This window comes from Polyodon spathula, chromosome 4 (genome assembly GCF_017654505.1).
Source record: "Polyodon spathula isolate WHYD16114869_AA chromosome 4, ASM1765450v1, whole genome shotgun sequence".
Classification (NCBI taxonomy): Eukaryota; Metazoa; Chordata; class Actinopteri; order Acipenseriformes; family Polyodontidae; genus Polyodon; species Polyodon spathula.
This window is the reverse complement of record NC_054537.1, coordinates 23,106,447-23,133,552: the sequence shown is the minus strand read 5'-3', so window position 1 is coordinate 23,133,552 and position 27,106 is coordinate 23,106,447. Positions and strand designations below refer to the sequence as shown.

General features: G+C 38.1%; 1 protein-coding gene across 1 annotated transcript in view; it reads left to right on the top strand.

The window, feature by feature from the left end:
* The first annotated feature begins 851 nt into the window (after positions 1-851).
* Positions 852-27,106, top strand: part of LOC121314324 (arf-GAP with GTPase, ANK repeat and PH domain-containing protein 3-like) — a 220,710-nt gene continuing 194,455 nt past the window's right edge. Inside the window, exon 1 of the mRNA XM_041247452.1 lies at positions 852-1,700. Within this exon, the coding sequence (XP_041103386.1) occupies positions 1,319-1,700 (382 nt within the window). The 5' untranslated portion in view covers positions 852-1,318. The remainder of the gene's footprint in view (positions 1,701-27,106) is intronic.

Here is a 27,106-nt window from a genome sequence, read left to right as displayed (position 1 = left end):
CCAGAGAAATTCAATAGGTTGAAGCACATAGTTTAGTCCTCGGTGCAATGCTACATTGTTATTGTAAGGCCAGATGAATATTAGAAAATAAAGTTGCATCAACATGAGGCTGTGCTAGGCACATGAGATCAATGTGTCACATGGTGTGTCATGTTTATCTCCAAGAGCTGTTGCCAAAGACTTATCAGCATTTGAAGCAGTAAGTGGGTGTCTGACTATATGGTGCATTCATATTCTAGACAGCAGCTTGTGAAACAAAGATAATTGGGGCATGTTATCTAGATCTTTACACAAAGTCCAGGATTGCAACAAGCTCAGCTGTAATGCTTTTGGTTAAATACATTAGCAAAACCGGTTAGAAGATTTTTATAAAATCAGTCCCTTCCGAGGATTGTGGGTATTATCTTGTCACATTTTATTGAGCACTCCATCTCTCTCTAAGCGTGGCATACACCCCCTTACCTCCTACTGATTTTTGACAGTATGTGTGCGTGTTGCTAGAATGATCTTTTGAGGGTACATAAAAAATTCCATATGCGTAACTGCATGGGACCTACCACCTTCGAATTAATTTATTATCAGCATCATTACTGTGTCATCACTTGTCTTTTTAATTACATTTTATATTTCTTTTTTATTTGATATACTGTACTTCCAAATTATCTTTTGATATAATACATGTGTTAAAATTCAACGCGTATTCTAGTGCTGCCTGTCTGTTGCTGAGCTCAGCTATCATGTTAGCTTCATGAACAAGCACCTCAAGCTGTATTACGTGCGTGCTGACCTCACGGCGTGCGAAGGAGGGGGTGGGCAGGGACTACTAAGACTCAAGGCGGATTCGGTGGCTAGTTTATTTTAGCGCAACAGCAACAGCAAAGCCAGTCAGACCTACTGAGTGCTTTGCTTTTCATTGTCTACGGCTGACAGCGGGGAGAAACCAAGGCGGCGGACGATATATATATATATATATATATATATATATATATATATATATATATATATAAAACAAGAAACAGAATAACAGTACCTTTTAGAAGAAGTGTATATTTGGAAGAGAAAAAAATACAGTAAATATAAAAAGTACAGGACCGAGTGAAAAAATAAGAAAGAAAAATGTACCGTTACCAAGTTTGAATTATGAGCAAGAACCGCTTTTTGTTTTAGGTGATTTAACATAGCAATAAATCTCACCCTCCTCTCTCTTGGCTCTGTTGCTCAATCAGAGGCGCTTTACATTTGCCTCGACAGTTATTTATTAAAGTCTATACATTTAGATTTTCTTCATTTTTTAAACATTTTTTTCCTTCCCACCACGATGAATTTCCAGTCAGCCGTCCCGGTTCCAGTTGCGGTGTCTGGTCTCTCTCAGCAATCTCAGCCGGCGGACCTCACCCACGGTACGGTCCCGGTTCCCGTTCCGGTCCCAGTGCCTCCTTCCATCCCGTCTCAATTCGGATCGGGACCGATTTCAGGCTCCGCGGCGGCACAGTTCGGATCTGGGACTATATCGGGCCAGGCACCTCAGTCAGGTCCACCCGGCTCGCAATTCGTGTTGTCCAATGCGGCTGCAATTCGGGGCGAGATTCATCGATTTGAATCGGTCCACCCGAACATATACGCCATTTACGACCTGGTGGAGCGGATCGATGACATGGCTCTGCAGAACCAGATCCGGGAGCACGTAATATCCATAGAAGGTAAGTCTAGAAATTGTCAATAAAATGAATACTATTTGTGTGACCCGCGCGGGTTGGTTAATTACAATGGCAGTAATGCAACATTGTCAAACTCCTAGTTCTACGACAACTTGACTTTGTCCAGACCGAGAGGCAGTGTGTCAATGTGGTACAAATTATGTGTATTGTTTTTGCAGTCCTGTCACAATGCATTCATTAGGAGCAATGCAGCAATTAAACTAAGGTTTGTGTTTCTTTACAGAACACACACACACACACACACACACACACACACACACACACACACACACACACACAACATATATATATATATATATATATATATATATATATATATATATATATATATATATATATATATATATGCGTTTTACCATAATACCACTGTATCACATTTTAACGAGGTCAGAGAAAAATAAATGTGGAAACTCCCAACCCTCATTTCCAAAAGCATAACCTGGAAGTACGTTTAGTTGTGGAGTCCAGGTTGATACAGTAAGAGTTAAGACTCAAGACTCGGTAGTGTTTTATTATGCATCAACGCTGTTGTATCCAAAGTATCATTGTGCAGCAGGTTCATTCATTGATGGTGAACCGACTTCAAAATACACACTAGGAAGCGTTTCATAGTAATGTAGTACTGCGGGGTTGTTATTTAGGCATCATGTTGTGTCTCATCTGTGCATTTCTGTCACTCGCGTGTTAAAGATTTGTTTCATGTGCGTGTTCGATTTTATCAAGTTGGTATTATTACTGTAGGCACTGTACATGTATGTCTGATACTATTATTTATTAGTTTCTTTTCAACATTTTGTGCTAAATGAGCACATTTGTTTTTCCAGCTCGGAACAACCCAACCAATTGAATCAAGTTACCAAACCAGATATAAACAACTAGGACTTTTATATTGGTTGTTAATTCTTCATTTTAGAATGGTGTGTGTTTCCTTTCAGATAAAAATTGCCCTAATGTCGATTTGTTGTAATCTGAACAGCGCTTCCAGTATGTGGGAATACATTTGAGATCTGATAACAGCCTGTCACCAGTGAGGGCACTTTGAATGACCATTATGGGACATCAGTAGATTATTTAGGAAGGCTGAATGTTAATGTGAGTGTTTTGTCAAAAAATAAATAAGAAAGAGTAAAAGCTAGGCCGTAGAAGTATCACTCAATCTAGATGATACTCTGTGCCAGAATGTAAAATCAGTGGAGAGCTATGATGGTATTGGTTCTGTATTGTCAGTACAATAATTTTCCTGTGTGATCCATTTCTGTGACTGACAAGTTTTTTTTGCATTCCATTAGTATGAAAAGAAAATATGCTGCATGACTGAAGTGTTAATTTAGCAATATATTCACAATGTATATAATACAATATGCATATAGTTCCTATAATGCAGTAAAGTGTTACCTGGGGGGAATGGAAATATATAAACCAAAAAAGAAAACTTATAATGTACATATGTTAAAGTATCCCTATAAAAAGTTTAGAATTGAAATCTGTACTCTTGTAAACAGGGAGACTGTTATTGTATAGAGAGTGGGCTATCTTTATTTTTACACCCTGTGCACTGGAAACAGACTTCCGGTGGGAGAAGTGGTACTGCCATTGAGAATAAACTAAAACAAAGCACGAGAGGCAAAGAAGTAGGGCTCCACTTCATGCTCGCGAAGGTCAATTGCATAGTATAGTGGACTTGAAATGTTACAGGGAAATATTATTCCTTTGTTCTGTTCAAGCTAAATCTTCATCTTCTTATCTCTGCGTAGGCTTGTGAGCTACGTTACAAAGATGACTTGCATGCTAGTAAATCGTTTTTGTTAAACTGTGTCAAGTATCTCTTCTAAAAGTTCCCAAACTTTCTCTTTAATCTGTCAATGAAATGAGATATAACATGCTTTCACAAGCACACTTTTTGTGATTAGTGTTGACAGTAATGCCCTTCAGGCTTCCTAAATAGTAAATGTCTTACATGGGCAATTTAGTCAGTACTGGTGTATTTAATTTTAATTGAAGGGTCTCGCAATTATGTTTTGGTTTTATAAAAAATGATTTTCTTGGTGTCAGTTTACCACATCTTTCCATGAATTTTCACAGTTCAACCTAAACTTTGTTGACTCAGTTTTGTTTAGAATTCCCAAAAATAATTTAAGCTGCTGGAAGTGACATTTGTATAGCTGGTTTTGGCTACTACTGTTTCTGTTGTCCTCTTGTTACTACTTTGGTGTAGCAGGACGTTTAAATGCAAAAGCTGTTATAGGCCAAGGCAAAACAAAAATGTTAACAAATGAAACAGTGGATTCCGAAATGCTGCTTGTTATTCTGAAAACAACCAACCACACACCTATATATATATACACACACACACACACACACGCACACACACACACACACACGGCATAAAGTTAAGATCATGAAGGGCAAGGAAATGTTGCCTTCATTGGGCGTGAAGATGCAGGGTCATCAAGAAAGTTCAAGGGTGCAAAAAGGCAAAACATAAATCCAACCCAAGAGCACCAAGGCAATTTCATACTCATTTATAAAACAATAAAAAAGAAACACAGAGAGCCTATTATGTTGAAATTTGAATTCAGACTAACACAAATCAATGTTTTCTGAGTGAGTCACACACTAATTGTTATAAGAATAAAATATAGGTCACTTTTACATTATAGAAATAAAATTGTATAAAAAAAATACAATTTAAAAACAACAAACTTTCATAATGAAAAAACACAAAAGGTAATTTGGCAAAAATAAATATTTTTCCTATACTTGGTCACACACTAACACATAGATTAGACTAGATACAGCCTTGGTGATACAACAGCACAAATAAGCGATGTCAGTGAAGGGAAAGTGTTTTGGGTGGAGTAACACCTAATCACAAAACCGCAACGGTCATTGAAATGTCTATGTAAATTAGCAATTTATATACACTGAAGACATGAAAGGAGTTAGACCCGTTCACACTACTGGGCTGGCCCAGGGCACTGCATATTTAGGTCTGCAACGCTGTGAACATTGCGGTTTAAGGCGCCTTTTTTTTTTTTTGTGGAGCGATAGCCAGCACTCAGAATGGAAGATCTCCCGGAATATACAGTAATCCTTGATTTGTAGCATTTGTCTCTTATTATGTATTTTTTCAGTGCAGCACAGTAGCATATATTGGCTATTTTGACTTAATGTTATGTTGTGTAATGGGGTGATGATCTGAGTTTAACCTCACCCACAATCACGTTGTTCTATCAAGAACACAGGTATTTAGAACGCAGGAAACAGCAACTTGCTAGTGTTGGCAGGTATTACACATATTTGTTTTCGTAATGGATACTTCACTCAGATTGCAAATGACTCAGGCTGTACATATGACGACTGACCACCTAATAACAGTACTACTGCTCCCTCCTAAGGAAGACACAGCATTAAATACATTACACATATTTAAGGCTGGGGCAATGCCTAATTTTTCACTATCGATATATCGTTCTCCAAAAAAGCAGATGCATCGATTCATCAGCGTTATGAAAGGGTAAAAGAAAAACACAGTAGTACATGTGGAGCTGTGGATTACTGTGTAACATTACAAGTAATGCTTTAAAAACTAGTATTCCTGTTAAATTGGTTACATCAGTTTAGTAATTAAATATATGAAATCATTGGTTTTTTTTTTTTTACTTATTTGTGTTGATTTGTATCAGGTGGGGGTCAAAGCAAAATAAAAATAAAAAGCTGTTTAAATCCATAACCAGTCAGAGCAACAACCAATCAAGAGATAAACTACGCAGGACATTTCAATAAAACGGAAAACATTCACTACATTTGCATGACATCAGAAAACTGATGTTCTTAAAACGCCACTTTTCTGTCGTTTACATGATTAACAATAGAAAATCTAATTAGAATTCAACTGTATACGTGTATTGAAGATTTCGGAAAGCACAGGATATTTTCGCATGCAAAGTACTGTTGAAGCCTATATGATTTGAACATACCTGAAATTTCTGCAACAGAACGGAGACCAATCCAATAACTCAAGTGCTTTTTCAAAGTGTCAGGTCTTCAATTAAAAAATTGCTGTACTATACCTCTATTCAGATTCCCCACAATGTGCAAGCAGCCTTTCCAGCAGCTCACCCTGGTCTATATTACCAATTTCTTTTGCAGACATTATTTCAAATTGTCACATCATTTTAAAACTGGAAAACATTTACTGCTTCACTATGGGCTATTAACAAATACATACAGACTATGACAAATGTACTTTATCCCTAACTAGACAAATGGATGCATGCAGACTGACTACAGATTATTATTATTTTCTCTGTTTTCGAAAACCACATGCAGGAGAAAAGGGTCAAAGTGTGCACGTGTGCAGTATGCTATTTCAATAAGTTTTCTGAAAAGCGTGTTCACATGATAAACATTTTGTTAGTTTTTGGCATTTAATCGGAAATTTCGAGGTGCTGTTTTCTGAAAACTGACTTTTGGAATATTCCAATACATTTTCCGAAAACTGTGTTTACATGACTTTTGATATCGGAATTAGTTTTCCGAAAAATGTCGGAATTCTTATATTCATGTAAATGCACTGTGGGCCCGATATTTGAAAGGTTTGCGCACCTCGCAGAGGGGTATGCGCGTTGCAAATGGCTGTTGTGCTAAGTTGCCATATTCGAAATGTCCTTGCCAAGTTGCCATATTCGAAATGGGGGGGGGGGCATCACAAAAGTGGGGGGGGGGGGGGGGGGGGGGGGGGGGGGGGGGGCGTCGTCATGTGCGTTCATCTAGCATCAGTCCAAACTCTACAGTGGATTTGAGTCTGGACACATGCCGAATGCATTCCTCCTTGGTAAGTAGGCTACACTGCTCCATTTTAATCATCAGTCACTGCGTTTACATGCAGTTAGGATTCCAGTTGTATTCAGAATAGTGGGAAATTTGAATAGCTATTCCGTGCCATGTAAACGGGGTATTCCGAATGAATCCGTCCATATTCTGGATACCAGTATTCCGAAAACATGATACCAAATACCCACTTAGTATTAGGATACTATCGGAATACTAGCCCTTCTAGACACCTTCAGACACCATTCAGAAAACCAGTTTTTTTCTAGACAGACGAGTCGTTGTTATATAATCTATAATATATAAGGCAACGGCTTGTGTGCCCAACAAAGCCTTTGCAAAAACTGTGCACAAATATGTTGGTACTTCTATGACCCCAAACTGGTTGCCGACTATGCAATATCTTCCTTTTTTTTGATAGATCAACAGTCAATACCAGGATATACACACACACACACACAAACACTGAGTGTACAAAACATTAGGAACATCTTCCTAATGTTGAGTTGCACCCCCTTTTACCCTCAGAACAGCCTCAATTCATCGGGGCATGGACTCTTCAAGGTGTCGAAAGCGTTCCACAGGGATGCTGGCCCATGTTGACTCCAATGCTTCCCACAGTTGTGTCAAGTTGGCTGGTAGTGGATCTCTACTCAGACTAGCTGGTTCCATCTCATCCTACAGATGCTCAGTTGGATTGAGATCTGGTGACTGGACAGGCCACTGCAGTAATCTGAATTCACTGTCATGTTCGTGGAACCATTCCTGGACAATCCTAGCCTTGTGGCATGGGGCATTATCCTGCTGAAAAAATCCATTAGCAGATGCCATGAATGGATTTACCTGATTGGCAGTGATGTTCAGATATCCTGAGGCATTCAAACGTTGCTCCGCTTTTATCAAGGGGCCCAATGTGTGCCATGAAAACACACCCCACACCATCACACCACCACCACCAGCCTGCAATGTTGACACGCGGCATGATGGATGCATATACTCATGTGGTTTTCTCCATACCCTACTCAACCCATCAGCGTGAAACAGCCTGAACCAGGATTGATCAGACCAGGCAATGTTTTTCCAATCCTCCAGTGTCCAGTGTTTTTGTTCCTTAGCCCACTGCAACCGCAGTTTCTTGTGTTTTGATGAAAGAAGTGGAACTCTGTTAGGTTGTCGGCTGCCACATCCCATTCGTGTCAAGGTACGACAAGTTGTGCATTCTTATATGGGTCTTTCGGCACCAATGTTGTACTGGACTGTCAGTTGACTAATTGTAGCTGGTCTGTTGCTCTGCACAATTCGTATCAACCTCCTTTGGCCTCTTTCATCAATGAGCCATTTTCGACCACTGGCCTGCCATTGGCTGGATGTCCTTTGGGTGGTGGACCATCCTTGATACACACAGGAAACTGTTGAGTGTGAAAAACCCAGCAGTGCTGCAGTTCTTGACACACTCAAACCGACCTGCCTGGCAGCTACTACCATACCCCGTTCAAAGGCACTTAAATCTTTTGTCTTGCCCATTTACCTTCTGAATGGCACACATACACAATCCATGTCTCAATTGTGTCAAGGCTTAAAAATCCTTCTTTAACCTCCTTTGAAGTGGATTTAACAGGTTACATCAATAAGGGATCATAGCTTTCACCTGGATTCACCTGGTCAGTCTATTTCATGGAAAGAGCAGGTGTTCCTAATGTTTTGTATACTTAGTGTGTGTGTGTGTGTGTGTGTGTGTGTGTGTATATGTATGTATGTATATATATATATATATATATATATATATATATATATATATATATATATACACACACACACACACACACACACACACACACACACACACACACACACACAGCTCTGGAAATAATTAAGAGACTACTGCAAATTTTTCTTAAATCAGCATCTCTACATGTATGGCAGCCATTCCATTCCAGTGTCTGTTGAATTCCAACACAGGCACACCTCATTCTACTGAATGAGGTACTGATTAGGGGATCACCTGAACCAAATCTTATTTAATGAGGAAAAGTATAAAAACCACTCCTGTGGTCATCACTGTCCTCTTGCAATAGGACCAGCTGGATGGCAAAACAGTGCTAGTAGTACCTCAAAAGTAATTGGAATCAAAAAATAACTATTGACCATGCCCAACGAGTTGAAAAGGAAAGTTTTGAGTGAGGAAAAGAAGGGTTCAATTCTGGCTTTACTGGCAGAGGGATACAGTGAGCATCGGGCTGCTTCCATCCTTAAAATTTCAAAGACGGCGGTCTCATAAGAACAAGTTCAAGCAGCACACATTGGGGACAACAAAGCTACAGACCGGCAGAGGGCGAAAACGACTCTCCACTGACTGGGATGACCGCTAACTCATTCGAATGTCACTCAGCAACCGTAGGATGACATCAAGTGACCTACAAAAAGAATGGCAAACGGCAGCTGGGGTGAAGTGCACGGCGAGGACGGTTCGAAACAGGCTCCTAGGGGCAGGGCTGAAGTCGTGCAAAGCTAGAAAAAAGCCCTTCATCAATGAGAAGCAAAGAAGAGCCAGGCTGAGGTTTGCAAAAGACCATAAGGATTGGACCGTAGAGGACTGGAGTAAGGTCATCTTCTCTGATGAGTCCAATTTTCAGCTTTGCCCAACACCTGGTCGTCTAATGGTTAGACGGAGACCTGGAGAGGCCTACAAGCCACAGTGTCTCGCACCCACTGTGAAATGTGGTGGAGGATCGGTGATGATCTGGGGGTGCTTCAGCAAGGCTGGAATCGGGCAGATTTGTCTTTGTGAAGGACGCATGAATCAAGCCAAGTACAAGGTTGTCCTGGAAGAAAACTTGCTTCCTTCTGCTCTGACAATGTTCCCTAACTCTGAGGATTGGTTTTTCCAGCAGGACTCCATGCCAGGTCAATCAAGGTGTGGATGGAGGACCACCAGATCAAGACCCTGTCATGGCCAGCCCAATCTCCAGACCTGAACCCCATTGAAAACCTCTGGAATGTGATCAAGAGGAAGATGGATGGTCACAAGCCATCAAACAAAGCCGAGCTGCTTGAATTTTTGTGCCAGGAGTGGCATAAAGTCACCCAACATCAATGTGAAAGACTGGTGGAGAGCATGCCAAGACGCATGAAAGCTGTGCTTGAAAATCAGGGTTATTCCACCAAATATTGATTTCTGAACTCTTCCTAAGTTAAAACATTAGTATTGTGTTGTTTAAAAATGAATATGAACTTATTTTCTTTGCATTATTCGAGGTCTGACAACACTGCATCTTTTTTGTTATTTTGACCAGTTGTCATTTTCTGCAAATAAATGCTCTAAATGACAATATTTTTATTTGGAATTTGGGAGAAATGTTGTCAGTAGTTTATAGAATAAAACAAAAATGTTCATTTTACCCAAACACATACCTATAAATAGTAAAACCAGAGAAACTGATAATTTTGCAGTGGTCTCTTAATTTTTTCCAGAGCTGTGTGTGTGTGGGTGTGTGTGTGGTGTGTGTGTGTGTGTTTGTCTATATATATATATATATATATATATATATATATATATATATATATATATATATATATATATAATACACACACATACACACAAGTACCAGTCAAAAGTTTGAGTACACTTGCTGGAAACTAGTTTTTTTTTCATAATTGACAATGTTTTACTTCTTATACATTTCTGTAAATACTTGAAAATGAAAACACAAGTTACAAAATACAAAACAAAACATAAGGCGTATCAAAGCAATGTTCAAGAAAATTGAAAATTGTCTCTAAATTTTGGATTCCTCAAAACAGCTACCCTTTGTCTTAATACCAGCCTCACAAACACGAGGCATTCGGTTAACAAGTTTCAGCAGGAAATCGCCCGACATGTCTTCCCAGCACTTCTGCAGTAATCCCCAGAGATGTAGGGCACTTGTGGGTAGCGTTGCTTTGACTCTTCTGTCCAGTTCGTCCCATACAAGTTCTATGGGATTGAAGGCTGGAGACTGGACAGGCCAGGTCATTAGATTGAGTTGTCCTTCACTTTCCTTCTTTGCCAGATAGTTCTTATACAACTTTGAGGTGTGTTTTGGGTCATTATCTTGCTGAAGAATGAAGGACTGCCCAACTAGCCGTAATCCTGATGGAATGGCATGCCTCTGGAGTATGCTATGATAGCCATGTTGGTTGACCTTGCCATGGACTTGGTAAAGATCACCAACTCTGTCACCAGCAAAGCAACCCCAGACCATGATACTGCCTCCTCCATGCTTGACGGTGGGAACCACACATGCAGAACTCCTGCACTCACCTGCTCTGTGTCTTACAGATACACGGTGGTTGGACCCAGATATTTCAGATTTTGACTCATCGGTCCATAAGACTGACTTCCACTCCTCAAACGTCCAGTTTCTGTGTTTTCTGGCCCAGGCAAGTCTCTTCCTCTTATTCTGCACTCTTAACAATAGTTTCTTTGCAGCAATTCTTCCAGTTAGGCCAGCTTCATGCAATCTCCTTGAACAGTTGATGTTGAAACATCTGTACTTCTAGTAGCATTTAGCTGAGCTTGTATTTCAGTGGCAGTTAATCGCCGGTTTCTCAGACTTGTGACTCGAATGAACTTGTTCTCTGATTCTGAGGTCACCCTTGGCCTGCCTGACCTTGTTCGTTCCTCATGAGTGCCAGTTTCTCCAAATCGTTTGATGGTCTTGGCCACAGCAGTTACAGACACCTTGCAAAGTTCTTGAGATTTGTCTTAAAGATTGACCTTCATTTCTTAAAGTAATTACAGAACGTCTTTTTTCTTTGCTTAACTGAGCATATTTTGCCATTTTCCTCTCCCTTACATTCAGGAATGACAAACTTGTGCTTATGCTACCTATATTTATAGTAATTATGGACCCTAACCTGTTAACAATAATTGGTGACAAAAGGTGAATTAGGTAACATGCTAGTTAACTCAGAGAACATCTAACAAAGACACTTTCATACTAAGCCCAGTGTTCTAACACAGTGTTATACACATTTCAGACTTTTAACTGACTTGGGCTTCAGACTGAAATCCCCTTGCTTTGGGTGACCATTTCATTGAAATTGACAAGATTTACATTTTCATTTAAAAATTACATTTTTGAATGTAATTCACTTATGATTATCAGCTTATATAAGTACATGTATCATGAAATATTAAGTGTTTATAGAGACGTTTATACAGTTGTTAGCATAGATAATCATGAAAAACCTGGTTTCAAGCAGGTGTACTCAAACTTTTGACTGGTTGTGTGTGTGTGTGTGTGTGTGTGTGTGTGTGTGTGTGTGTGTGTGTGTGTGTGTGTGTGTGTCTATATATATATAATGTGCCTATAACATGTTCATATCGTAGTTTATAGCGTATTCTGTTCTGTTCCTTTAATACGGTCCTATTAGCATATGGTAATGCATCGGTAATTAGAAACATGTGATGCAAATGTATTGTAGGTGGACATTCAATATGCACATAGCGCAATCAAATTTGAATTGGACGAAAGCCCTAATTCGTCTGAATATACCAATATCTGCGCGATAATTGCGATGCGCTGGTTCCAATAACTGTGCATCGCTGGCTCATAGTGTCGGAGTAACAGTCCACTCTGGAGTTGGGTAAAGGTAATGTACGTGGTTTCAAAGAAAAGGGTAATGTAGGTACACAAAAATGTGAAATAATTGATTAAAAAAATAAATAAAAAATCATTGGTTCGATTTATTATCAATTCACATTTTTGTGTACATACATTACCTTTTTCATTCTGATTGTGTGTATATATCACAAAGTATGCAAAATGGACCAGAAATAAATAAAAAAAAAAAATAAAAACTCACTGTCTGCAGTGAAGTTTTTTGTCTAAACAAAAAGTGCACCCTGTGTAACTGTGCCTCCAAAATGAAAATAATTTTGTGACAAAAAAGCTGGAAACTATTGATCATTTGAAAAAAGGAGTAACGCAGGCATATCTCTGTCGTGAATATAGGTTGTCAAAGAGCACTCTATTTTGTGGCTTGTTCAGCAACCATGCTGCAAAGCAAAACTGATCAAAGAAAAAACAACAACAAAAAAAAATATGATTAGCTTTTCATGTCGGGTTGATTTGGAATAAAAACTCAGTTTGGGATTCTTGCATGTTGGATTAAAGTTTGGAGCACTTTGAAACGATTCATGTCAGATTGATTCTGAATAAAAGTTCAGCTTCAATTTGGGATTTTTGCTTTTTGTACTGGGTCATTAATTATTTAATAAATAGGATAAATCAAAGGCAGAATAATGCATACATGAGACGAACAGGTACATGTAATTCTACTTATTCACAATCTTATCTCATTAACTTAATCCAACAGTTTATTTTGATTGTCCTTTCGCTATAACAAACACCTTGATATAGGTAACAAAAGGCTTGGACCCCAACAGGTTCGTTATAGTGAGAGTATACTATAACACATACAAACACAAGGTATTCCATTGGTTTGTAGACAATATCTGTGCCGGTATCTTTGGGGGAAAAAAATCGCTGACAGCCCCATAAGCATTGTAGATTTTAATTATTAGACTAAATATTTACAGACTACTTAAAAACTGCTGCTACAACCGTGATTTAATATATCACGTTTTTATTTTCAATGAAGAGAACATACTGTGTCACCCAAATGCTTATAGTGATACATTTAAAATTATGTATTAGTTACAGTGGGGTTACCACTGAATTAAAATGATTTCTAAGACGTGGAAAACACTGGTTGATGCTTGTTTCTTAGAGTCCGGGTCTATCCATCTTTCACCTAGACTTTCTCCAATACAAAGTCCATATACTGTCACAAATTGGAGGGGAATGGCAGACGTAAAGCGACTTTTAAGGTCATTTGTGCACTACATTGCTTGATATTGACGAGGTGCTGACAAGTATGTAACGAAAGTAGAGTCTCTACGGCAATGCAGAAGTTAAAAATTGTTTCAGCCAAACTTTCAGTTTTGATGACTTACCTTTATTAATCTTTATTAATTTAAAAACATAATTTGTTTTTATAATCATGTTTTTAAATTAAGTTTTTTTTTTTTTTTTTTTTTTTTTGAAGAAAATAAACAAGAGTTAAGTAATGAATCCTTTTGAAGCAAGATGACAAGGTTGACCATGAATGGAAACTCTACGGAAACTCTTTTGGTAAGCTATCTAAACTGAATGTTTGGCTAAAAGAATTTTGAACTTTTGCATTACTTTCATTAGAGATGAGAAATCCCATAGAAGGAGGAATAAAAACAGCAATACCATTTCAATTAAGTCCAAAGCACCAAGGAATTCTCAATAAAAGCAATAGTCTTTATTTGAACATATTTGAAACTACAGTTAACACAACAGTGGCTTATGTGTTTAGACCCGTAGGTCTTCCTCAGAGCACGATAGAGATTCTGATATATTATATGAATGAATGAATCTGTGGGTGGAAATTCTGTCTTGTGATTGGTTAAAACCCCATCATAGGAGGAAAAATAGATTGAACTATTGCCCCAACATCCTTACACAACCGGTCAGTAGTTTCCATCTATCATGTGATTGGTTCACATCATTGTTCTGCCCCTTCTGTGGAGTATGGAATATGACTTATTCTGTTTAAAATACCTGCAAGCAGCCGATACCTTCATCGCTGTCTTTGTGTAGACGAACGGTGATGCAGTGCTAGCTGAAAGCATTGCAGTGACCAGGCACACTCCTGGTTGTATCCAGCTTCTTGTGACTCGAGTGAGGATGGAGTTGACCTCTTTAAGGGGCTTATCCCCCAAAGCTCATAAGGAAGTTGGCTTCACTAATCTGGAGCCTTTCTGCAAGACTCAACCAGGCCACTGAATCACAAAGACAAGCTGGCAAGACTGCTCCATCATGAAATTTCAAGTGCGGATCAGTTTATATTGAAAGCCTGTAGTGTAGTGTACTACATATTAAAGAAACGTTGCCCTCACTGTAAAATTCTCTTCTCTTGCATATTTAAAAAAATCAATCCTACTGTTGCTCTGCAGAGAAGAGTAAAATACAGTAGTTAATAGGCTACACAACAAATAACTTTTGTTGGAACATGTAACTTTAAATGGCTGTACTGTAATCAGTGTAATAGTTTATCACCAACATTAGTGTGATGGTTATGTGTTCTGTGGTGGTCTTTATAACATCGTTTCTGTATTGTGATATAATGCCATGTATAATACCAAATTACTGTTTCATGCAGCATGATTGGTCATGCTTTTTTAAATTTTGAATAAAGAGCAGCTTTCATTACTGCAGGGCAGATTGATTTTAATAACTTTGGGGATGCATATTCCTGTCGATGGGGAGTGGATGCAGCCATATGTATGGATGTCACACTGGAGAAAATGACATACCTCTTGTGAGCCACTTGTCTATTTGTGATCAAACAGCGAAGCATAATCTTTACCACAGGTTATTGGTAGCATCAGAATCTGGGAATATGGATGCTGTCTGACATATTACAAAAAAGTTGCATACTGTAAGATGTAGGTCACTGATCTAGTTTTTTTTTTTTTTCTGATGCCTCTAATTTAGTTTTTGCAGCATGGCAGTAGATCCAAGTCTTTACAATTTTTTTCTCTTTTGTTTTAGCTCGATTCTATCCCAGAACTTTATCAGGAATGAAATGTTAAACTCATTGTGTTAATTTGATCCAAATAGCCTTTTGCTCTACATTCTCTATTAATTGTCTAAATTCCCTAAACATTTCCTCCAGGTAAAAGAGTGAACTGAATTGGGCCCTGTGTGCCGTTAAACTGGGTGTCTCATGAGATCTCTCTTGTAATAGGAGCGGGGTGTTGGGTGGGGCTGACACACATCTGTTGGTGTCTTTTGATATTTCAATTATATTTGAGAGGAGTCCTTTTGATATTTGAAAGAATGTGGTAACCATTATGCTTTGTATTGTAATTTTTCATGATGCCGACCTTGCATGTGCAGGAAGTGCTGCATATTTAAAAACATAAGGCTAACTGCATTTCTGTAAACTAAGAGCACAGCATTTTCTTTTATTCTCCTGTTCTGTCCAGAGTGCTTTGGGAGTCCAGTTTTGAGATCTTCTGTGCTTCTAAAGTTGCACATGGGAGTTGAAACTCCTGTTAGTATAATTGTCATGATTTTACAGTTTGTAGGGAATATCACATTTTCCAAAGTAACAATGTTTTAGGCAGAATGAAATGGAAACTGGAGAATTGAACAGGTGGTGTTTAACTTCTGTTTTAATTTGTGTCCCATTTTTAAAATGCGACTACAGCCATAAAGTCTGGATCGAACAGGCGATGTTTCCATTATGTATGAATCTTGGCTAAATGCACTGTTAGAGTGGGTGCCCATCTTTACCACAATGAATGCAGAAGCATTCATAATTGGGCCCTCTTCTACGTTAATATGTTCCGTCTTGTAAAATTGCCAATTTTCCATTTGTTACTGCCAGTTGTAAAAATGCGGTTTCCATTAAAGTCCAGCTCATAAAATAGGAATCAATATCAATGCTCAGAACTGGGGAAAAAAGAAGCCTACGCCGAGGTTCACTTTTTTGCACTGTATCATTTTCTTTTTGCCATCACACTGGTTTGAAGCTCTGTTATGTCTCGCAGGGACTTTCAAACATATCTTCTATCCAAGTACAGCTGGAACAAGAGAGTGTAACCACTAGCCTGTCCCCTGAAATGTTCTCTTGGTGGGTATATGAAAGAAATCTAAGAAATACCAGGGGCTGGGGGTCAGATTAATAATTAAACTCTGGTGTAACCGCTGAACTTGCAAAGAAGACATGTTGGAGAGGCATTTTAGGGCAACAGATGTGTTTTAGAAAGTGATAAGAAGTGAATCTAAAGAAGAAAATAAATGCGTTGGATAACAGATATTCCATACTCGTACCAATGCACTTTTTAAAGTTTGCTGACATGTTCCACAACAAGGTGAAACACAAGTTCCATTTTTTTTTTTTTTAACTGCAATTCTATGGCTGCCTTCTTGTCAAGGTGCAACACTACAAAGTTTAAATTACTTTTGAGCTTTGTTTAAAATCACCCTACATTTTTACTAGACATATTGTAGCATTAAACCCCTGTAATAACCAAATATTTTTATATGGATAATACATTAAATGATAATTATGTAACCAGGCATTTTACCAAATTAACAAATTGTTGATCTGTCTTGCGTAACACAGTACTGGGCTTACATTGTGCAGTATTTACAAAAAGTGAATTATTTGTGATGGGAAAATTGTTGATGGTAGAAAACTAGTAACTGTCAGCTTGAATAATTAATGTGAAGGATTTAAAAACAAAATAATAAACAACTGTGCAAAGGCTGTTTATTGCTACAAATGTTAAAATGATAAATAAACATCAATATTTAGGGCTTATGATTTTTGGTTTTAAACGATTTTAAAATAAATAAATAAAAATACAACACTCCTGTACAACAAAACAATTCAATTGGTGTATAGCCATTAAACACCGCAAAAACACGGGAAATTGCTACTCAATTCATGTTGACCTCGCCCCTTTCCCATTTAAAAACAACAAAAACAAACTACCGTTCCATGCAGCTGGCCAATGATCCTCCTTCCTGACTTCTATCTATCATTGATTCGTTCTGAATACTTTAAACCCAATTACTGAGTGGCAGCAAATTCCCACATTTCTATTGGAGACTCCGCTTGCGAGATTTAAAACGAGATTACAATTAGGAGGTTTGTTCGCGGGATTTAAAGTTTTATATAGGGAGAATTTAAAACAGTAATGCAACTTCTGGTTAAAGCTACGTCCACACTGGACGCGAAATCGCCCGAATGTCAATCCACAGCAGACGCGACTTGGAAACGATCCAGAAGACTGGAAATAAATGCATGACCCCGCCCCTGCATTCCTTATGGAGCGCCATTTGTGCCAAAACGATCTGGCCGTTTGTCAATTCGTTTGTTAATTGGTGAATTTGTCAATTTGTTTGTCAATTTGTGAATTGGTCAGTTCGTCAATAAATTTGTCAGTTCATACAGTAATTAATAAACGTATTTGTTAATTCATCAAATAATTAATTAATTTGTCAATTGATTAATACGAAAGGCTGTACGGACCTGCAAATTTCCATTCGACCAGACAAACTTCCAACTGTCAATCTCGCACTGTGCCGAAAACACTGCAACCTTTCTAGCCAACGGGAGCACACACTATTATTTTAATCAATGAAATTCCAGCCTCATTTAAAACTGCTTCAGCCAATAATATTTAGGAGGGCGTTTCAAAAGATATTGTATTTAACAAGATACTCGACTCCGCTCATTTTCAATGAAGACCCCCGTCTTACTGCGTACAAAGCATTGTGGTATATAGAGAGTTAGGCAAATAATTAACAAATTTACTTATGAATAATTATACACAGAACAAGGTCGTGTGCTATGGTGAGACACAATACTTTTATTTAGTTTTTCCTTTTAAAACAGACTGGTTAACAGGTATGGCACATAATCTTCACGCTTGGTAATGTTGGGATGTGTCACACAGAATACAATAGTATAGAATAGCCCTAGGCCCTCTAATATTTTTCATTGTTTGGTGAATCTCTATGCATATGTTGACTTTATGCGTATGTAAAGACATTCTTCTTGTCACAGATTTGTGCCACAGAACAATTTAGTGAACAAAACGTTATTTATTTATAATAAAAGCAAACAAACCAAAAAAGCGCCATAGCTTAGGTCTTAGGTAAATTAGGTCACATGTTCAAGATGGGTGAATGAGGGATCTTTTTTTGTGTCATTTTTAAAAGCCAGCAAAAGTGCACATTTTTCATTTAAATGCGAGTATGGTCCGGTTTATTTTTGCTTATTCATACATTTATATGCATAATCAAAAAGAAAATGTCTTGTGCTGCTAAACGCATGCCCTGTAAGCCACGATTGGAGGGGGGGATAGAAACAGGTTCTATTTTAGCGACGTCGCTCGCGTTACTTACTGCTGGCGTATGGATGGTCTTCTGTGTCAAAACGATGTGTTGTACACGTTTCAAAGAAATTACTACGTGTAGTACTGCGATACATTACGACTTCTGTTTTGTTAACTACGCATAATATTGTTATTACAAATTTGGGCCAATCGGTTCTTTTAGAAATGAAATAAGAGCCAATGAATTTAAAGAAAATATTGTGTAGTAAATGATCTTCCAAAAGTGATCAGGGAATCTGATCCGTCTCAAAACATACTTTTTTTTTTTTTTTTTTAACGTACCTTTCCAATTGTTAAATTTTTTTAGAATGTGTACCAATTTAAAATTGGTACACGTCGTCATTTCTGTGCTCTGATTGGTCCAAATGAATACTTGTAGCGAATATTTGAAACGTGGACTACACAATGTGTTTTTGACCTGGATGGCCTTTCATACTGGTGTGGATACTCCCAATTGACTGCAGTTACTTCTAAATTAAGTGTGCAAGTACTGTTGAGTTACTATACTGTCCAGTTACTATACTTATTGTGACAGAAGGAAAAAAACCAAAAAAAAAAAACCACAAGCATTTTGGAAAGTAAGCGAAAACAATTTCACACTGTATATAAAAACAAAAGCCCTGGGAAAAAAAAAAAAAAAAAAAAAAAAATATATAAAAAAATATATATATATATATATATATATATATATATATTATATAATATATATATATTAAACATATATTTTTTTCATCCCCCAAAAATAAAATAACTTCAACAGTATGTAGGGCTATGGGAGATCTGGGAGATACCTTACTATTTTTATGCATGTCAAAATCCAGAGAGCAGCTCACTGTTTATTCTCACTGAAGTCCCTGGAGAAGTAAATGAGGCTGGCGAATGCTAGAAATGAAGGTGCAGAGTAAATGCACATAACCGATTTGACTGGCAGTTACATTTCTTCTGGGTCGGGGGAACAGTCCTATTAGTCAGGGCTTGACAAATTAACCTGTCCCTGCCGCTGGCACTAACAAGGGTTAAACACACTGCAGGGTTAAACAAATCTCATCTATAGGATGAGTCTATCAGCCTTGCAGTAGATCACTAGATTCATCAGCAGCAATGTTTCCAATCCTGTAGTATTCATGTTTTCAGCTTAGAGAGCTGTGAGGGGAAGCTCTAGTGGTGCTTACTGGAAACATATCCGACTGTAGCTGGTGACACGACATTTAAAAAAAAAAATGACAAAAATAAATTGTTAGCTGTAGTGCTTCAACATAGAAGCTAAAAATGTACAAGCTTTTGCGACCAAAGGTCCTTTATTAGTTGAAAGTGGAGTTGAGAAGAAATAATGAAGATGATTACAAATAATATTTAAGACTCCTAATTCCATGTAGAAGTGGAACCCAAGTTTGTTGCCTTTTCATTGCAAAGATATCATTTCTTTAGACATGGGAAGTGGGTTGCCCAGCGAGCAGTAAAGATGCACTTCTGTTCTGTGTTTGGCATCTTCACTACACAGTACCTGTATAATCCTCTGCACAAACCTTGAGTAACCTTGCATTTGACTTTGATCCCACCTTCCAGAAATGCAGTCCAGTGGTGGTATCGTAGACCATACTGAAACTGTTAAGTGTGCTGAGTCCACGCTTCAGAAACAGTACATTTTAGACTTTCATACCTAAGTATGTGATAGAATAGCTAGAGTCAAGATCTCGGGAGCCCTGGATCGAGCTGAGGGACAAATTATTGATCAAGACTCTTCTAGGGATACTAATTGGATTAACCAACACTGCTTTAAAGATACAACTATATATATATATATATATATATATATATATATATATATATATATATATATATATATATATATATACACACACACACATACATACACACACTTTGTCTTGAAATCTGAGTTGTAGAATATAAGTACTGTATTCTGTTATCCCATCTGATCCTCTAAAGAATAAAGTACATTTTTTGAACTATTAGCACACACGCTGTTAGCCACTCCCCATTGCACTCGTTCTGAGCTGTTTGAGTTCTGAGTTCTGGTGCTCCAATAGTGAATTTGAATCATTTTTCTCTATCAAAATGTACCTGGCCTTGTCTGAGCCCGTCGAACCCTAGCTGCTGTAGACTTACCTCTTTCATACTATTATGATAGACCAGCAGATGGGTGCAGCAGAGTTGAGTAGTCCTTGATTCTTTGGAATTGAGAAGCACACATAAAAAGCCTTGATTTTAGAAAGAGTTTACAGGCACAGATAATGATGAATAGATTCTGATGCAATGGATGATTTTAAGATATGTTAAATATGTCAATATTGGAATAACAGAACCACTCAGAGTGACTGGTGAACATCACTTACCCTTTTAGATGAGGCATTTGAAAATTGTGTATGCAAGTTATAGAAATGTAGACTGAATAATTGAAGTAATGTAGGTAGAGAGAGAGCGGGAGAGAACCATCCCTAAGTGCACCATGTAAGCCCTCTTTTATAATGAAGGTCTGCTCAGCTGTTGTAGTGGGAGCCAGTGCAGGGGGATGATTAATTTTAATATAGAGTCAATGACTGAAAACGATTTAGTTATCTTGGGGGGCAGTCATAGCCCTTTTAAACTTTTCTGCTCTGATCTTTCGAGGTAGTCTGGAATTGTTTCAAATGAAAACATAGTGTTATTAAACTGGTGTCAGATTTTCTGTGCAATTGAGAATGTCTGTGATGTCTGGCTTTTGTACCTGGAACCTCTGCACTTGTTCAATTAAAATTGTAATCTTGTGTGTGTGTGTCTGTCTGTTTAATCTAATGAAGCGTGTATGTAGAAACTCCAAAGCGACACATCCAATGTTCCACCTGGGAAACTGAACACTTTCTTGTTTTTCACATTTCAGACGAGATAGGAAGCAATTGTCCTATTACTGAATAAAACTGATTTTCATACCAAAACAAGAGAAGGCAGACTCTTTGGTAGATTAATGCTACAGATTTGCGTATCTCCATTCCATTTGTATTAATCCCCCTGGGTCTTGCTTAGCGATTCTTATTATACATTTTAATACTGCAAACCTACAACTGTTCATTTTACACTACATAGCTACTTGTAGTTGCCCAAATTGTTCATGTATACTGAGCAAGGTGGTACACATAAATCACACCTTTTTATTTAACAAAAAAAGTTTTCTCGTTAATCATTTCATATTATCATGCATCTTCTTGACCATTGTATATTGAAGGTCTCTGCTGCATTACAAGCATGCTGCCCATGACTTTCATACATGAACACGAAGTCCACACGTTCATCAACACTGTAAAGTAAAGTGACAATCTCCGGGTAGGTACTCTAGGATAAGCAAGAACAGACTCTGGCTACTTTAGGATCATGCGGTTGATTTAAACTGTAGAATATGTTTGCAGTTAAAGGGATTGTAGCTAACAAAATATAGTAAGGTAATAAAGCATGTTGTGCTCTTCCAGTCATTATATGTCTCTAATACACACATTAGAAAGAAACACAAGGGACTCTCGAGTGGCACTTCCTTGGCTCACCAGCTCTTGCCAGGTCTGGCCGGGTGACTGCGGGCTTGCTGTAGCTCTGAGGTGGCTGCACGGTGAGTCTGCTGTGTGAAAAAAAGCGGTCTGCTGACGGCACACGCTTCGGAGGACAGCGCGTGTTCGTATTCGCCGCTCCAGAGTCAGCGCAGGGGTGGTAGCGGTGAGCTGAGCCTAAAGAATAATTGGATATTCTAAATTGGGAAAAAATAATGAAAAAATTGGCAACTACTTTAAAAAAAACAAAAAAAAGGAACAGAAGTCATACTAAACATTGTTTAAAATTAGTACCTGAAACCACACTATTTAAATAAACCCTTCTGCAAGCATTTCATTGGGCATTTCACCTGGAGCTTGGAATTGTCCCCACCCCTTCAATGGCTTCATTAACTGATAGGCACAATGTTATGGAATTATTTGTTAACTGCGTTGTCTTTTAAGAAAGTCTGACTGAGCCCCTGAAATTCGACCTGCATTGTTTATGATGGTGTCGCCCTCAGCTCCCCTTCAGGGTGCCTACAGTAAACGTATCTCCTGGAGTCATTATCTTCTGTAGCATTCACAGCCATGATCAAGGCAGTAGGTGTTGGACAAAACTGAGATGCATATATTTTTGTGTGATTAGGCTCCCCCCATATATTTATGAATTATCTAAAAGCTACATCAACCTGTTGCGAGACAGTTCCAGTCACAGCTTACAAAAGAGATCATTTTGTTGTACAGACTTTGCTGCAGTTTTTCACCCCTAACTTTCCCTGTGGGAATTTGAGGAGATAATCGCTGAGGAATGGTTATGTATCCTTAAGAATTTCAACAGCATACAGATTTGTTGTCACCTTAAAGCCACATTTGTACCTGTGGCTGTAAACAGTCCAGGACTAAAATATTATTTTCAAGTCTTATTTTTTTCCTCCACAGACATCATTATATTATAGCATAGAAAGAGCAGAGAAAAAATAAATAAAGGGAACCATCATATTTTTTCACACTACACATTAAAATAAAACCTTTGGAAGCTATGTGGTCATTCTGTGTCAGATCAACCAAAATCCAGGAAAATCCCTGCCTCAAGATTTTAATTTTTGCATATATTTTGTGTAGTGGAAGATACCAGTCAGTTATGAAACCAGGCCAGATATTTAAGCTCAATGATGATTTGCTGAGATACACCGCAACTAGTGTTAAAAAAAAAAAAAAAAAAAAAAAAGGAAAAAGTTTGTATGGTTTCTGAAGTACTTTAAATGCTACTGTAAAAAATAGATCCAGCCAATAGTCAAATACAGCCAAAAAATGCCTAATCCTGGGGGAGTATCCCACTGAGTGGCTTAGTCCTGAGAGGGTTGTCCTGTTACAAAACTGTACAGTAATGTCAAGATTGACAACATTAACCCAGAAGTATGGCTAGAAAAAACTGCAAAAGTTTAATTCTTATGGAAGTCTTAATTGAATTTAACTCTATGGCAGAAAATTAAACAAGCAATTAAACTAATTAATGAACTGAATGAGGTTAGTGGTGCATATCCGAGTTTAGGGAATGGTAAACTGTTTAGCAGCAGAAATTATAAACTGAAGGATGCACACGTTTAAAATTGACAAGACAAACCAACACCTGTTGTGTTATAGTTGGAATTCCGTTTGTTATGTTGCAATATATTATCCAAGGATGAATGACAGAGGAAACCTGCTTTTAAATCATGTAAGGTTTTTGTGCATGATTCTGCATAAAGGGTTAAGTTTGCAGATTGCTCTGATCTAAAAACTGTCCGTCTGTTAAACAGCGACACCTTAATTACTACAAGCAGAATTTTAACATGTTGGCTAATCTGGAAGTTGATCCAGAAGTTGGTCCAAAAACCCTCCTTGATGTGGAGCAGATTTACTTCCCCATTAATTATCACTTAGGGCTTGGACCCACTTCTTTCATCATCATTAAATCACTACAACTCCTCCTTTCAGCACTAAAAACCACAGACTCCTCAAATTGCTACAGAAATTCCTACATGGAGACAAAGCTTTGAATCTTTTTCTTGTAGAGGAAAGCAAGACAATGACAAATTTCAAGACAACTGAGCTACTAGAATAAAAAAAATACAACTTTATGCAAAACAAAATAATGTACAAGCAAATTAACTAAAAACATATTTCTATTGACAGCTGGTACAATTTTGGGACTGTCACTTAGGGCTACTTTTAGTCTCTGTAATAGTGCGACTGTCTAACAATACAAGAGTGACTTGTCACTAGAATTATGTAAGCTGGGGGGGTAGTCATACTTGAAACTCGTCTCATTTTGGAGTGATTTTGAGGATCTAAAAATGATATTTAGAATGTCACTAGTCCTGTGAATTCTTCTGTACAGATAGCCAGGCAGGTCTTCTGTAGAATTCATGCAAAATTGGCCTTAAAATTGAAAAATTGTCAATTCCTGAGTGTTTTTTAAGTGCATGTTCCTTCAAAAGTTGAAGAGATATCTCTTTCAAATTGCTTAGGTGTGCTCACAATTTAACCGGCTGTCTGTACGCAGCTGTGCTGTTGTCTGATTTAATGACCACACAAAAGACCTCAGTATGAAAGTATCAAAAATTGCCCCATCTTTGAAGGTTTGAAACCGCTTGTGGGACCCGAGTTAACAAACTGACCTTTGGCTGGCTTATAGATGAGAATTTGAAGGAAGTAAAATAATTGACTTGGTAATCTGTCTCCTTCACAGTTTTAATAAAACATACAAATATGAACAACACGCATTTACTGTATGTTGTTTTAGGTTAAAGTAGTAAATAGTTTCAGTTGAAAACAAGAGAAACCATACAACATGTATAAATAAATAAATAAATCCATAAAATTTGTATAATCTTTATATGCAAGTGATTTGTCATAGGGCTAAGAGATGAAATAAGAGGTACTGTTGACCTCTTATTTCATCTTTGTTGCTATCTTTCAAAATGGATTCTTGCAAAGTTCTGAAACAAGCATTCATGTGTTACAGATGAAGTCTGAAGGACTTGTGGTGAAATATTTGACCTGGTAATCTGTCTCCTTCACAGTTTAATAATTCTCTGTCCAGGTGGGGCACCACCACTATATAAAGACTTTAACCAGTCGACAGCAAGTCACAATCCATCACAAGACTCATTCAAAAACATGTCATAAAACCGATATCTGTTCTGCCCGTATAATTTTAAGTCTGATTTCAAGAACATTGTGTCACACGCATTTGTACCTGTAATTTAGATATCTGAAAATTGCATGAAATACCTTTTTCTATACCACTGGAAAAAACAGATGGAGAACGAATACCTAGTCAATTATTTTACCACAAGTCCTTCAAATCCTCATTATAAGCCAGCCAAAGGTCAGTTTAACTCTTATCCCAGAAGAGGTTTCAGCCCTTCAAAGATGGGGCCATTTTTAATGCTTTCATCCTGAAGCCTTTGTGGGGTCATTAAATCAGACAGTAAAGTAGGCAGACAATAGCAGAGTTGCATACAGACAGTCGGTTATATTATGAGCACACCTAAGCAATTTGAAAGAGGTATCTCTTCAACTTTAGAAGGAACATGCACTTAAATCACTCAGGAATTTGACAATTGGACAATTTTTCAATTTGAATGCCCCAACAACCCAGAAATACTAAAGCGATGGTACTTACATATTTTGCATGAATTCTACAGAAGACCTACCTGGCTATCTGTACAGAAGAATTCACAGGACTACTGACATTCTAAATATAATTTTTTAGATCCCTACAAAAGAGGGTGTATCTCAGCAAATCTTCATGAGCTTAAATATTTGGCCTGGTTTCATACCAGACCTGTATTTTCCACTATACAAAATATAAGCAAAATCAAAATCTTCGGTGGGAAGCTCTGGTTGAGTTGACATGGAATGATTCTATGAGAAGTTTCAACAGAAAAAAAATGTAAGTTAACCATGTTCTCAAAGTCGCCCCCCCCCACCTAGAATATACAAAAGTCATGATTGCTCAGGCTGGCTTATTTTTGCAACCACCCACAAACTGATGTGCTACACAAACAGCTAAGTTGAGAATTCAATTCTGGCGACAGATCCCTAGACAGTCGCACTATTACAGAGACTAGAAGTAGCCCAATGCAACATTTTCAGAATTGAAATACTCTGTGAACCAGCTGTCAATAGAAAGACATTTTATTTAATTTGCTTGTACATTATTTTGTTTTGTGTAAAGTTGTATTTTTTATTTTAGTAACACAGTTATCTTGAAATCTGTCATTGTCTTGCTTTCCTCTCCACAAAGAAAAAAGATTCAAAGCTTTGTCTCTGCAGGAATTTCTGTAGCAATTTGAGGAGTCTGTGGTTTTTAGTGTTGAAAGGAGGAGTTGTGGTGATTTACTGATGAAGTAATAATTTAATGGTGAAGTAAATGTGCTCCACATCAAGGAGGGTATTTGGACCAACTTCTGGATCAACTTCCTGATTTGCCAACATGTTAAAATCCTGCTTGTAGTAATTAAGGCGTCGCTGTTTAATGGACGGACAGTTTTTTAAATTTAAAAAAATAAATAAATTTAGTCGTCTTTTTTTTATTCCGGTTTTCTTCAGAATTTAGTGAGCCACTTGTTATCTGTATCCTTGGCCCACCGCTAGCAACCCCCCTGCCGACTCAGGGAACGGAGGCTGGAGCACGCGTCCTCCGAAACGTGCTCCTGCCAATCTGTCATTTTTCGCACTGCAGATCCACAGCGAGGCCACCAGACCTATAGTGCCGGAGGACAACACAGATCTGGAGGCTCCACTGCAGAACAACAGGCGCCCTATCGGCTACAGGGCTCGCTAATGCGCAGTGAGCCGTAGATTCCCCTGCCGACCTAAGCCCTCCCTACCTGGGCAGCGTTTGGCTGATTGTGCGCCACCCCCTGGTAGCTGTCGGCCACGGTCGGGTGTGACATAGCCTGGACTCGAACCTGCGATCCCCAGGCTATAGGGCACATCCACGTGGAGCGCCTTTACTAGATGCGCCACTCGGGAGCATGGGTGGACAGTTTTTAGATCTG